General features: G+C 41.3%; 1 protein-coding gene across 1 annotated transcript in view; it reads left to right on the forward strand.

Annotated features, from left to right (window-relative positions):
- CASP8AP2 (caspase 8 associated protein 2) overlaps positions 1–14,578 on the forward strand; it is a 35,008-nt gene that overhangs the window by 14,119 nt on the left and 6,311 nt on the right. The window contains exons 6-8 of the mRNA XM_066612705.1: positions 685–800; positions 2,392–4,532; positions 7,411–10,657. Of these exons, the coding sequence (XP_066468802.1) occupies positions 685–800; positions 2,392–4,532; positions 7,411–10,657 (5,504 nt within the window). The remainder of the gene's footprint in view (positions 1–684; positions 801–2,391; positions 4,533–7,410; positions 10,658–14,578) is intronic.

The following is a 14,578-nucleotide window of genomic DNA, read 5'->3' on the forward strand; positions in this document are numbered from 1 at the left end:
TCCACCATTAACTGAAACAACAGATACAGGATCCGTGGATATGGGGGCCCCTTGTACTAGTGTGTTGGCAACCTTCAGTCTCGAAAGACTATGTTATCGCGCTCTGAATGGTGATTCTGGAACAGCGTCTAGTGTGGCTGAAAAGGCCGATTCGGGTAGGTGATGTAAGTGGTATAGTGTCAGCAAATGCAGCCAAATGCATGTAGGGGGTGTTAGAGAATACACAGAGGTGTTAGAGAATGGTTTTACTTTTTTGCAAATTTTGCAGATTTCAGGTTTTTTTTGTGTTTTTGTTTTTAAAAAAGTAAGAAGTGCAGAAAGTGGTGTGTGTTTTTGTTTCGTTATCACCAAAAAAGCCCACTTCTACCTATGGCACTTAACTGAGAGTAAATTCCATTGAGCACAATGGGATTGCATCTGAGCAAGTAGGCATAGGACTGCATTGCACAACCGCAATAGTTTGCATGCTGATTAGGAAAGTGAGTCCTATAAATATTGTACTCACTATCAAGCCAGTTGCAGCACAATTAGTAATTAATTTAAGTGTGTGTGTGTGTGTGTGTGTGTGTGTGTGTGTGCTTTCTTAGCTAGTTATAAATATTTTCAGCTTTGTCTTCATCTGTGCGTACAGACATATGTTTATAATATATAAGTATTGTGTGTGTTGTGTTCTTTTTAAAGTAGAATTCCACTCTGCAAAAAGAAAACCAATCTCTTAAGAAGAATATTTCAGCTCTTATCAAAACAGCTAGAGTGGAAATTAATCGCAAGGATGAAGAAATTAGTAAACTGCAGCGAAGGTATTAATTTGTTTTTTGCCAAAGTGTCATTTATTGTTCACTTTCTTTTTAAGCACACTGTAACTGGAAGCAGAGGGTCAGCATACTTAAATAAATGTTTGGCTACTTAACTAATGCAAATTTTAAGGTTTGTATTCTAAGTAGCACCAATGCTAGGGTGCATGTGTTCCACTCTGATCATTGTGTGGTTTGGAGAGGGGGGGGTTCCTTCCCCCAGTGTCACAACCCACAACATTTCTGAGTGTTCCCTAATCCTCAGGAGCAGGTTTTTTGGGGGTGTTGAGGAGCTGCCCTAAGGGGAGCACCAGTCATACCGAGTCATTCATGAGGATTTTTTTGTGAGAGTCTACCTTAGGAGGTTTGGGATGGTTGAGTCTAGTCGTTCTGAGGGGACAGACTTCTACTAGTAGATGAATTGATAATTAGGAATATCAAGGGGTTTGTGATGGATGTGTGCACCACGTGGTAACTTACTGCCTAAAGGTTGCAAGCATCAAGCATCCTCTATATGGGTTGTTAAGACAGTGTTAGTGAGGAGGCAGCGATTATGATGCATGTCGGTACCAGTGACATTCAGAAATATAGTTGGGTGTCTGTGAAGCTAATATTAGGTTACTGGATAGAATGCCGAAAGAAAACAAACCATAAAATGGAGGGGGATTAGTATCCTCCACAGAATAATTGTTGGTAGAAGTACCAGGCCCAAATAATAATTCTGTACTAGGGCCATGTTACTGCTTTCCTGATCAAAATGCAAAATTAATTGGAGAAAGAAATTGGGATGGCATTCCCAGGACTAAGTTTTGTAGTAAAGACTATACTTAAAATGACTACAATTACACTTCCACAGCCTGAGTAAATCCTCATTCAGGGCATGATGACAAAAGGTTTTTTCTTTCTTTCTTTCTAAGAACGAGTAAGGAATGAAGTGTCAATTCATGCAACTTTCAACAGGATTTGAAAGTGCTTCAGTCATTGGTCGAATGGGTTCAGTACTACATCAGAAGTGAAGTTGTCAAACGATTATATAAAGGAAACACCAGTTTAGAGTATTTTTGGACCTAATGGAGAAATAGATTGGTATGGTATCATTAGTCAGTTAGACCAGCCCTTTGTACTTTTAGAATTCCTGAGTCTTGATGCCACACAAATCCCACTAAACTTCCTAGGATCACAATCTGGGACCCAAGTTATACATTACATTTGTATTGAGGTTACTGCTGTCCTAATCATGCCATAAAGGTAATATGTGAGTCAGACTCAAGACCGTAGTAGATTCTCTCTCATCTCAAACCTCTACAAAGATCTTGAAAGTCTCTTGGTCACCATTTGTTTATATTGTAATTTGGTTTTCTCACCATCTCATGATGGTTCCTATCATGATGTCTGGGTTAAGAGACCGTTGTTTGGAGCTCTGCTTCCTTCACAATAAAAACATATATGAATATTGTACATATATAACACTTTCAAACCTTATCCTGACTTTGTCCCATTGTTGCAGTTAAACACTGGCAATTTTTAGTAGAACTTGGTTTAAATGTTAGGTAGCTTTTAAAAATATAGTGTATTAAAGCAACCTCTTTATAAACAGATTTTCAGAGGTTCCAGTTCATCAGAATGTGTACACTCGAACGTACTTCCAGGCATCAGCTAACAGTGGAAGGAACTCTGAAGGATCTAAAGCAAAAACGAATGCATTCAGAGATTCACTTACAGAGAACAATCCAAAAATGGGTCATAGAACTAAACAAGCTCAGTCCAAAGACATGTCTCACAGTCATCCACCTGGGGATACAGAAAATAAAAAATCTTACTCAGAAAAAAGAAATGGCATGGATATTCAAAGACCTCATCCTGAAGAGCTGCACAGTGATGGCGTTCATTCAAGGCTGACAAATGTTGACAGCTCTGCTGACAAAGAAAAGGGGAAAAGAGAAATCAAAAGTAATGACTGCAGGTACAAAACCAAAGCTCAGCAAAATGGAGGCAGCACTACAGACAAAATGTTGGATGTTCATGAAAAGTTGCATGTTAACCCCGAAAAAACAATCAGAAATGGACTCTGGAAAGACAGTAAAGACTTAAAGATCAGAAACTGCCCCAAAACTGAGAAGTTCCCAAAACAGCTGATGCTGAAGGATAAATTAGTATCAAAAACAGAATACTCTAGTAGTGATAGGGATGAAAAGTCACAAAACACAAATCAAAAGGACCTCAAAAGACGAAATAAAGATGACAATAGTGGTGGACAAAGACTATCTCAAAGGCATCAGGAGCCACAAAGAAGACCTGGTAAGGAAAGTAATCTCCCAGAAAGGAATATAAATGCAAAAAGTCCACAAAAATTAAGTAAAAGCTACATGGAAGACAGAAAGAGGAAAGACAGCAACTGTAGACGGAGCAGAGACGAAAGTGAGCATGGGTTCCGAGGGCGGAAGTTGTCTCCGCTGCCGCCTTCAATGTCTAATAGAGACCGCAAACGTGGACATTCCAAGGAGAACAGCAGTAAACATGAATTTGAGAGTGTACATTCAAAATCGGAGAGACATCGAACTGAAGAGAAAAGGAAAAATGAGAGAGAGAGCCTTAGAGAGGATTGGAATTTACAAAATGAAAGAACAGATTCAAAAGTTGTATCACAGAAAATAGCAAAGGAAGCTATTAAAAAATGCAATGCAAGAAAAGAAGGAAATAAATCTTTTCCAGCAGAAGAACTTGCCAAGACAGTAGATGACTTGGAGCCGCAGATATCTACAAATCCTAGAAAGAATGAAGAGCAGTCCAAAAGCAAAGATCTAAAACTTAGCTTTATGCAGACTCTAAATTTAACACTTTCTCCTGCTAAAAAACAAGGTGAGGAATTCAAAACAGTATCAAAATCTATCAATAATTGTGACAGAGAGATTCTAGGTCAGAAGAACATAATAGTACCGGCTGAACCTATTACCACTAATAAGCAAGAAAAAACATCAGATTGTATCCCCAACAATTCTGTTCAAACCATTCTGGAGAAAATCATGATTTCTGAGCCCAGTGTGAAGGTGAGAAGTGAAGATGTGGCAGAAACCCTTGACCCAGAGTCATCTAAGACAACATCAGACCTGCAGAAGACAGAAGAGTGTGAACTGGTTGATAATGTAAAGGTCCTGCCAAAGCCTGGAACTGAGGTGGAAGAAGCTGATGAAACCCTTATGGCTTCTAGCCCAGGAAGCCCTTTGGATCAAGGCACTCTTCCAGATAATGTTTTCAATGACTTGGAAACTGTAAGTTCTTTGGATTTTGATTCCTTTAGTGTAATAGATGAGATTAATGGGACAGATTCAGACTCATTGGTGGAGATGGAAGAGACCAGCAACTTTGCAAGCGAAAAAATCTTCAAGACACCTGAAAAAGAAAACACACTTCCCAAACCTGTGCCTTTCAAGAATACTGTGGAAGAAAGCAAACTGAGTGAGGATGTACCACCTGCCAACCAAAAGTCTTCTCTCTGCAAACCAAGCTTTCCTGATGGAGACCTTTTAAAAACATGTAAAGTATTAAGCCCTACAGTTCAAGTACAAGATGCACAACCAATTTCTGCTGATGATGACAACTCTATACTGAGCATTGATCTTAATCATATGAGGTATATCCCAAAAGTAATCAGCCCAATTAATAGTCCAATTCGTCCCTTGGCTAAAGCACTCAGAATGGAATGTCTTTACAAAGGATCCATGAAAAATTACAACATAGGTATATTATTTTATTTCTGCTAGTGTTTTACTTAAGTGTTTGTAAAATGGGGAAGCTTGTTTATAATCACTTGCATACATGGGGGAGGTTGGGGAGCAAGTGTTCCCAGGCAGCGTACCTGGGTGGTGCCACCGCCATCCACTGGCTACCCCTCGCAACCACTCAGAATAGTTGTGTGTTGCTTGGGCCAGCCACCCATGTTTTTTTGCTTTGAAAAGCAGAAAAAAGTGAGTGACCTCTCCAGGCAGTGCACAACCACTCAGAGCATGTCAGAAGTACTTGCGGTAACATCATCACATCACTGCAATTACTTCTGAATTAAGTGGGGGGGCGGCATTTAAAGGGATGGCAGTGGCATCCCTTTAAATTCTGGGGTGAAAGAACAACCAGGAAATGCTGCTGTTCATAATGGGATCTGAGGGTGAGTGTGGGGGAAAGGAATGCTTCTCTTTCAGCAAGTACCCTCTTGATGAAATATCCATCATAAAGTATAATAAATAGCATCTGCAATCTTTGGGTCAAACTAGATGCAACTTTAAATGTATTGAGAGCCCTTTGCAGCTATTTTAAAAAGGAAAAAATCAACTCAGGATCTAACAGTCTGGACTGCTACCATGATAGCAGAAAAGGATTAAATCCCCCCCCCCCGCCACCATTGTCTTGATCTGGGTTTAGGTATCTGCAAGTGGTTTGTTTTAATTTAAAGCCAATTAGCAGGACTCAAGGCTGATAGATTCAGCCTACAGTATGTTTTCTGTACTTGACCTACAGTATGTTTTCTGGCAGTAGTGGAGGAAAGGCAGGTTTTGTTTCTATGCAGCTACAGTGCCAGATGGTACTGAGCGGCAGATTTAGTCTCCCTAAGGAGAGTGGCAACACTGCAGGAAGCTCCCCCACAGGGAGATGCAGCGAGTCTCACCGCAAGCGAGGCCAGCCTCTCTCCCAGTGACCGTGTCAAGAAAAGATCCAGGGGTGGCCTACCCTATAGCCTTCCTCAGCATGGCCAATTGGCCACAATTGCTTCAGGCATGGCAATCGCACCTGAAGTAATTGCGGCCAATCGGCCATGCTGAGGAAGGCTCCAGGGGCAGGCAAAACATGCACCTGGAGTTTTCCTTGGTGTGGTGTGGCTGCATCTTTGGAAGTGGCCAGCTCAGCTCCGAGCACACAAAGAAAGCCTCTAGGGGCAGGCAGAACCTGTCCCTGGAGACTTCCTTGGCAGTGGCCAAAGAAGTTTGTATAGCTTACCTAATTAGTATTTTTAAGACTTGAAAGAACCAGCTTAAACAGCTTGAACATTATATTGCATTTCCAATAATCACCACATTTAAACTATACTAATTAAAAAAAATCACTAATGAAAACACTTGAACTTTAGAGTAGCCATACAAGAAATGAGGTAGTTAAACTAAAGCCCAACCCTATCCAACTTTCCAGCACCAATGCAGCCGTGCCAACAGAGTATGCGCTGAATCCTGCAGTGGGGGAGAGGTAATCCAGGAGGCCTTCGCAAGGTAAGGAAATGTTTATTCCCCTACTTTGGAGCTGCATTGTGGCTGCATTGGCACTAGAAAGTTGGATAGAACTGGACCTGAGAGAATGATTGTTCATGACTACCTAGCAAGCCCCTTGGTTAAGCAAAGGTTTGAACCCAAGTTTTCCACACCAAATTACCTACTAGCATTTTCTGTGGAACTTCCTTCGATTGTTATTAGAATCTGGGTGTATAGGAGCTGAAGACTGCAATACCTAAGCACACTTACAGCACAATCCTATGCATATCTGCTCAGAAGTAAGCCCCATTGAGCTGCCTGACTTACTCCCAAGGAACGGTGTGTAGGATTGCTGCCCTAGGGTGCAATCCTAACCCACTTCCCAGCACTGACATAAGGGCAACGCAGCTCTGAGGTAAGGGAACAAACTTTCCCTTACTTTGAGGAGGCCTCTGTGAGTGCCAGCCAACTGTAGGATGCAGCACACATCCCATTAGCACAGCTATGCCAGTGCTGGAAAGTTGGTTAGGATTTGGGCCCTACTCTCTAATAAGTTCCAAGCTTAAACAGGGCTGACTTCTAAATGAACACAGTGGTGGGGGCATTGCACAGCTGCAGTCCACAATTTATTCCCATTTGCCCCATTTAAAATCTAGGACTACATGTGTGACATTTAACCTTCTTACCACTTGGTCTGATCTTATGACTTCAAAGATAACAAGTAGAAGAAATTTTTATAGTTCACAGCTGAAGTGCTACTTATCATATTTTTATGCACATAACAGCAACCCAGTGTTTGTCAAAGCCCTTTGCACAACTCACTAACCAGTAACTTCTAAGGCAAGAAACATTAAAATGTCAACTTCAGAGCAATCTTATTAAAATTAACTGATTCACTAGTTAGTAAGTTGATGTGATAGCTTGTACTGCCATTCTAAGGTAGTTAAGTTGCTGTGGAGTTCTCTGTATCAAAGTGGGTTCCATTTTGAAGGTTGTATTTATTTCATTTAATCCATCCTTCAGGGAACTCAAAGAGATGTGAAGAAATCAGGGTAAGACCATATACATCAGCCCCCCTGTGCTGAGAGAGAGTGACAGGGTTGCCCAGTTAGCTTAATGGCTGAGCAGGGATTTCAATCTGGGTATTCCCATACCTAGACTAGCACTCTATCCATTGTACCACATTGGCTCTTGATGTACTTCTCCTCTGCTAAATGCAGTATATAGAGACAGGGAGTTCTAAACAGAAAGTTCTAAACAGTTGAGTGCACTGTTCTAAATCAGATCAGCCACTGAGTTACTCTGCTGTTGGAATTTGTTTTGAGTATTGCTGCCTTTGAGTGATTTGGCTAGTTAACGATCTGTCTTGTTTCTCTTAAATTTAGTTCCTGAAGGTACAGTTGTTTGTCCTACAAAAAACCTGTCAAGTGACCTCAACAAAGAAAATCAAAAGCCACTTCGCACAGATCACCAGATCTCAGAGATGGAGTCTCAGCTGAATCTGTCTTCAGATGAACTAGAAGAAGGCGAAATTGTAAGCGATGAGGATAAGCCCACAATAGAAAGACACTCTGAGAATGGTAAAAGGTCAAGAGGTAAAACATCTCCTGATAGATCTAATTTAGCTAATAGTCCACACAATCCAAATGCCAAGACTACACCTTCTAGTGAAGACACTGGAAAATTACCTTCAAAAAAAAAGAAGACTAAAGAAAAATTCAAAACTGAAACCATAATATCCTCCAAGGAAGTAAAGAAAAATAACACTGTGAACATTAACAGTCTTGAAAAAATAGTTCACATTACTGCTGAACCCTCTACTTTACATGAGGTTATGCAGATGCTGAGAGCTATAAGAAAGCAATTAAGGAAAAATTACATGAAGCTTAAGATACAGTTTCCAATTCAGCAGTTTCATAGGATAATAGATTCAGCAATTCTGAATTTTACATCTCTGGTAAAATATCTTGACTTCTCTAAAGTATCTAAAACAAGCAACGCCTTAAAGCTGAATCTCTGTGAAGTAATAGAATCTAAACTGAAGCTGATAAAAAAGAACAGTGCAGTAGAGCATCTCTTTGAACAGCAGCAACTGGAAATGAAGAAAAGGTTGTGGAAACTTGTGGATGAGCAGCTTGACAACTTGTTTGACAAAATAAAAAAAATCCTCCTGAAGCTCTGTAAAAGTATTGGAAATGAGAGGGATGGAACTGCAGATGATAAACAAACAGCAAAAAGTCCCAAATGCCTTGTAAGTCACAAAACTGATAGACAGAAATCAAAGAAACAAACGTTAAACGCCAGAACTCAAAAGCTAGAAGAGTGTGCTCTTCCAAAGCCAGTGGTAGGCAATCAATTGTCTAGGAAGGGTCACAGTGACATAAATAAAATGGATACAGCAAAAAATATGACTACAAAACAAACAAGTTCTTACAGTGTTAACACAAAACATTCTCAGGCTGGTGTTGAGCTTTCCAAGGGAAAGTCCATACAGGATATGGAGTCTGCTCTGAAAGCTGGAAAATATGAAAAAGAAGGATTGCAGGTGGTTGGAGACAGTCAGAAGTCTGATCTTAGTTGTGGACCTCTCACAGAACAGCAGATGTCTGGCCTAACATTCAACCTGGTGAATGATGCTCAGATGGGTGAAATGTTCAAGAGTTTGTTACAGGGTTCTGATCTTTCAGAAAAGAATGTTGACTACATGGATGAAAATCAGTGGGAGTTCAAGACACCAATAAAACACATGCCAGTCAGTCAGACGTGTGGGGATGATCCTGCATACGAAGCAGAAGAATCCATTCCAAAAGAGACCCGAACAGAGTCAAGAGTACTGGATGACATTAAATGGCCTGTAGTTTCACCTGAAAGAGAACCCTCTTTTTTAGCTAGGCTTCAGATGCCCATTGACCCAGATATTCTTGATGAAAGCTGCATGTTTGACATTCCTACTAGTCCTGCTTTGAAGAAAGGCGAAGGGTGCATTTCTGGGAGACCAAAGTCCCTTGTCTCTTCAGTTCTTCTGGAAGACCTAGCAGTATCCTTGACTATCCCCTCTCCCTTGAAATCAGATAGTCATCTCAGCTTCTTGAAACCTGATGTTTTTGGTTCCGTTCCTGAGAATGTTCTAAGCGCGCACTTCAGTGAAGATGCCCATCTTGAAGAGGAGGATGCTTCTGAACAGGACATCCACTTGGCTTTGGAATCTGATAATTCAAGCAGTAAATCAAGCTGTTCATCATCATGGGCAAGTATGCCTGCTGCTCCTGGATTTCAGTATTGCCCAAGTTTGCCAATGCAGGCTGTAATAATGGAGAAATCCAATGATCACTTCATTGTTAAGATAAGGCGTGCTGCACCATCTACTTCACCAGGCCTTGATCAGGTGTCTGTAGCAAATGAACCACTAACCTCTTTTACTGAGAGAGGAGACAGCGAAATTCTGTCACAAGAAAACCTGGACATTTTGAATTCCAAAAGCATACCACTGGAAAAAGCAGCAGTGTCTAAGGAAAAGAGAAAGATAACTGACTCTGAAAGTCAGATGTCTGATAATATTGTAAATCAGCAAGCTTCTGATTTGCTTGAGTCTGTGAAGGAACCGCTTGCATGTCTTGAGAAAGATGAAACCAAACAATCTGAACCCCAACAGGATGCCAATTCTGATGCTCCTGATAAGGTGCTTGAATCTGTTGAGTGCCTGTTTAGTAATAGCAAGCAAGAACAACAACTCAGTAATATGTCTGTGCCCCTTCAAGAGCCATCCAGAAATACCAGTCAAAACCAAGGCCCCGGCTTGCTTGCAACCCATCAAACGTTACATAGCGGCAAGCATAGTGTTGCTGACTCAGAAGATACCTCTGACTTGCTGGATACACCAAAAGAACTGGAGAAACCTTTAGAGTCTTTGAAAAGATCCCCAAATAAAACAAGCCAGAATGAAAATATCCCTGAGGTTTTTGAACTCCCCCAGATAGACACAATGAGAAGTTGTAAAGTTGCATCCTGTGCTATTGTTGAACATTCTCCAATTAGTTCTGCAGTGGTTCCACTTGAAGATGAGTTTTCCTCCAAGGCCCATTTCAGTATATGTATAGACTTGACTGATGAACCTCCCATGGAAAATGAGGTTGATTCATGGGATCTTACAGTAGAGCCTGCCCTAAGTGAAGGAACGAGGAGCTTAAATAAAGCTAATGAGGAATGTAAGACAGCGGACCATTGTGTCACAGATGATCCTTTGGAGCACAGAGTTAATAACGCCATAATAAATTTGACAGAGCCGCTGCCCGACAAACTTGCAGCAGGTGAGAATTTTGAAACTAAAATTAATTTAAATATTGATGGTCCAGGAGGTCAACCAAGCCTTGATAAAGAAAGCAAAAAAAGAAAAAAGGAGACTGAAGAAATATCCTGCACCAAAAGACAAAGAAAGGAGAGTTGTGAAACGGCTTGTAAAAAGTCTGTGAGAAGCAGCAAGAAGTCTAAAGAGACTGTGAACATATTAAGTAAAACGACTCCATCAGTTCGGGACAAAGATGCTTTACCACCCACATCCTCTCTGTCGCCATCCAGTTTATATGCCAAAAATATCATTAAGAAGAAAGGGGAAGTTATAGTCTCTTGGACAAGGTAAGAATACCGGAAGGGAAGTATGAAGTATGTAACAGGTGAAGATTTCATCATGTATTCCTGAACACATTGGCATGAATGTTGCCACTTTAAGGCTGCAATTCTATACATGCTTTCCTGGGTGTAAGCCTCTTTGAACATGATGGGGCTTTTTCTGCATAGACATGCATAGGCCTGCACTGTAAACCTGTCCTATGTGCTGCAGACTGAGCTCAATCCTGTCCCCTACCAGCCCAGACCATGCAGCTCCACCGACTGAGCATGCACTGCATGCTGTGGGCTGGGGAGGAGGGACCAGACAACCCAGAAGAGGTAAGTGAAAGAGTTTTCTACTTACCTCTCTAGGCCTCCTGGTCTCTTGGAAGAGACCAAATTCTCCAAACTCCAATTTTCTAAACTTCTCCAAACTATGGCCTGCAGGCCAGATTCAGGGTTTGGCAAAAGCCCTCATCTCCATGAGCAGGACTTACCATTCTGCTGCACTGCTGCTTATCTTTCCACCTGATCTGGATATAGGGACTCTGTGGACAGTTGTGTCTGCCTAGCCATCCTGGTGCAAAGCCTACTGGGGTGATGGGCAACAGATTCGACTGCCCAGAGCATCTCTGTGTCCAAATCGGGTGGAAAGGTAAGCAGCAGTGTGGTGGAACATAAGTGCTGCTTACTAGGGGGAGGGCCTTTTCAGTGCACAGAGGTCTCCAGTTTGGAGACTGCTGTCTTAGATCTACGCCAGTTCTTTACCTGGCTTAAATCAGGGGTGGGTCCAGGCTAAGAAGGAGTGGATAGGAACTCAAAATGGACCAGTGCCACCACTTTCCTCCCCCCTCCTGCTACTGGCCCAGGCTGCTCCCTGCTCCTGAACCACCCTGACTGCCAACCTACCTGCTCCAGTAGGAGGTTCTGTGATCTGCTGCTGATGGCATGGGGCTTACCAGCTCCCATGTCCTTGGTAGTGAGCCACAGAATGATAGTGGCTGTAGCACCTGTGATCCTTGCTTTATGCTGAGATAGCCTGATTGTTGGGCCATCAGACTCTTTCTGGAGCCGCTGTGTTTGGAGTTCCAGTGTTTTCAGTTTCCTGCTTATAGGTGATGTTTGAATATTTGACAGTGATTGGGGTATTAGAGAGTTGTTGGCAAGACCAGGTGTTGAGGGAACCTGCAGAAGTTCTTTAGCATTGTTTTTGAAAGTTGTGAGGCTTTCTGTTTTGACTTTTTATCGAATCAAATTATCCATTCAGTCATGTCCGACCCTTGGCGATTCTATGAGCCAGCTCTCTCTATGATTTCCAATATTGTACAGCTTCCTTCAATTGCTTTATATTTTGGCCAGTGTCTGCTTTAATTACCCAATGTGTTTTCTGGTGTCCTCACTGTCTTTTGCCACTGACAGTTCCGAGCATAACTTCTTTCTCCAATGATGTTGATCACATGACATGGCCAAAATAGCTAAGTCTATTATTTTGCCTTCCAGTGACACGTCCAGTTTTATGTGCTGCAGCACTTCTTTATTTGTTATCTTTGCAGTCCATGGGATACACAAGAGCCTCCTCCAACACCATAGCTCAAAAATATCAATTTTCCTTCTGTCCAACTTTTTCATCGTCCAACTTTCACAGCCATATGTAGTTATGGGGAACATGATGGTCGTTAAACTGACATCCTTACTTTTCCATGTTTGATTCATAATCATCATTGCTACGCAACCCAGCATAATTTGGCATTTAATTTCTTGGCTACAGCTGCCGTTTTGATTGATCAATGACCCTAAAAAGATGAACATGTTCAACCTTCTCTCCACCAATTACTATTTTGATATTTCCATTCATTGCAGTTGTCATGTCTGGTCTGTGTGATGTTCAAGAAGAGGCCAAGCTTCTCGCTTTCTTCCTTGAGTTCCATAACCTTGAGTTTCTGAGAGGAGGCTTGTATCATCCACATATTGAAGATTATTGAGTTTCTCCTGCCAATTTTTACCCCAATATTAGATTCTTCCAACTCCAGCTTCTCTTTAGCACTTTAGCACACAAGTTAAGTTAGAAAGGTGACAGAATGCAACCTTGTCGCACACCTCAATCTTAAACATATCTCTGTATTGTACAGTGGCATCCTGATTAAGATACGATGATTTCATCAGGTGTAGTAGCACCACAAGGTCTTCTAGGGCTCTCCATAATTTGTCGTGGTCAACACAATTGAAAGCTTTTCTGTAATTGATGAAGCACGTGTAGATGTTCCTTTGATATTTGTGACATTTTTCCATTATCCATCGAACATTTGCAACATGATCACGGGTGTCACGACCCTGACAGAAACCAGGTGGACATCTGGCAGTTCCCTTTTGATGTTTGGTGCCAAGCATTGTTGTATGATTTTCAGTAAAATCTTGCTAGCGTGATAAATGAGAGCAATCATACAATAGTTAGAGCAATCCTTTGAATCCCCCTTTTCTGGCAGTGGGATAAACACTGATTATTTCCAGTTATATGGCCATGTGTTGGTTTCCCAAATTTTCTGGCACAAGGCTCTAATGGTACTGGCCTCAGCAGTTCTACCGGGATATTGTCAACCCTTGGCGCTTTGTTGTTTAGCATTTGATTCATTGCCCACACGAGCACTTCATCAAGTATGGCTGGTTCTAATTCTATTTCCTTTTCCTCCTCGGTTTGATGTTCCTCTTTACTAGTGACATGCAACTCTTCCACATTTTCCTGTCATCTGTTCTTGACCCCTTGTTGGTCAGACAATTCTTTCCGTGGTTTGTCTTTTATTCCTTTGCAAGCCCAAAACGGTGTTTGAATCTTTTTAATTTGTGCAAATGCATTCCTAATCTATCTTTTTGTACCGTCCTCTTGTAATTGTTTGCAACCTTTCTCCCAGTGGACTTCCTAACCTTTCCTTGCTGCCTTTTGACAATCAGCATTCAATCTTCTCACTTCTTCACAGTTGCCCAGTGCTTTAGTTACCTTTCTCCTCTTGATTACTTGGACGGTATTCTCTAAGAGCCATCTACACTTTTTCTCTACCTCATTACATGGCATGTAATAATCTGCTGTGCCACTAATAACTTATTGAATTTATTGCCGTCGTTCGTCAAGCATTTTCTCAACTGCGTCCAGAACTTCAAACCTGTTTTTAATTTTGACTGCATATGTAAAGGGAATTTTGGAAACATCGAACTTTTTTGGTGGTGGTGTCCTCTTGATGTTACAGAGTTTGACTTTAATCTTGGCCACCAGCAGTTAGTTCATGGTCTGAACCACAGTTTGCACCTGGATAAGTTTTGACTTCATGAACTGAGCTGGTCCATCGCTGATTGCAAAAAACATAATCAATTTGGTTACAAAGTAGTCCATTAGGCGAAGTCCATGTGTATAAATGACACCTATGCTGTTTGAACATGTATTCATGATGTGTAACTGATTTTCCTGGCAAAATTGAACCAAGCGATTGCCAGCATCATTTTTCTCCCAGCCCAAATCTTCCAGTGATTCCTACCTCTATTTGGGTGCTGATTTTTGCATTAAAATTGCCAAGTAGTAAATGTTCTTTTTTGAGACTTTCTTCAGTGTATCATCAATAGCGGCATAGAAATCCTCAATTTCTAGCTCAGTTGCATCAGTTCTTGGAGCACAGACTTGAATAATGGTGATGTTGATGGGCTTGACACAAATTCTGGTTGTCATTTTATAATCATTTACTGTGGAGAAGCCTTCCACTGCTTGGGTCAGTTGCTTGCTTGCAATGAATGCCACTCCATTCCTGTGCATAATGTCATGTTCTAAGTAATAGATGGTAAATTCCTTGGACTGAAAATGGCCATTGTCTGTCTTGTGCAATTCACTAATGTCAAGGAGGTCAATTTTCAATCTGATCATTTCTCATTTTACAATATCCAATTTGCCTTGGCTTATCCCTCTGA

The sequence above is a fragment of the Tiliqua scincoides genome, chromosome 1 (genome assembly GCF_035046505.1).
Source record: "Tiliqua scincoides isolate rTilSci1 chromosome 1, rTilSci1.hap2, whole genome shotgun sequence".
NCBI lineage: Eukaryota > Metazoa > Chordata > Lepidosauria > Squamata > Scincidae > Tiliqua > Tiliqua scincoides.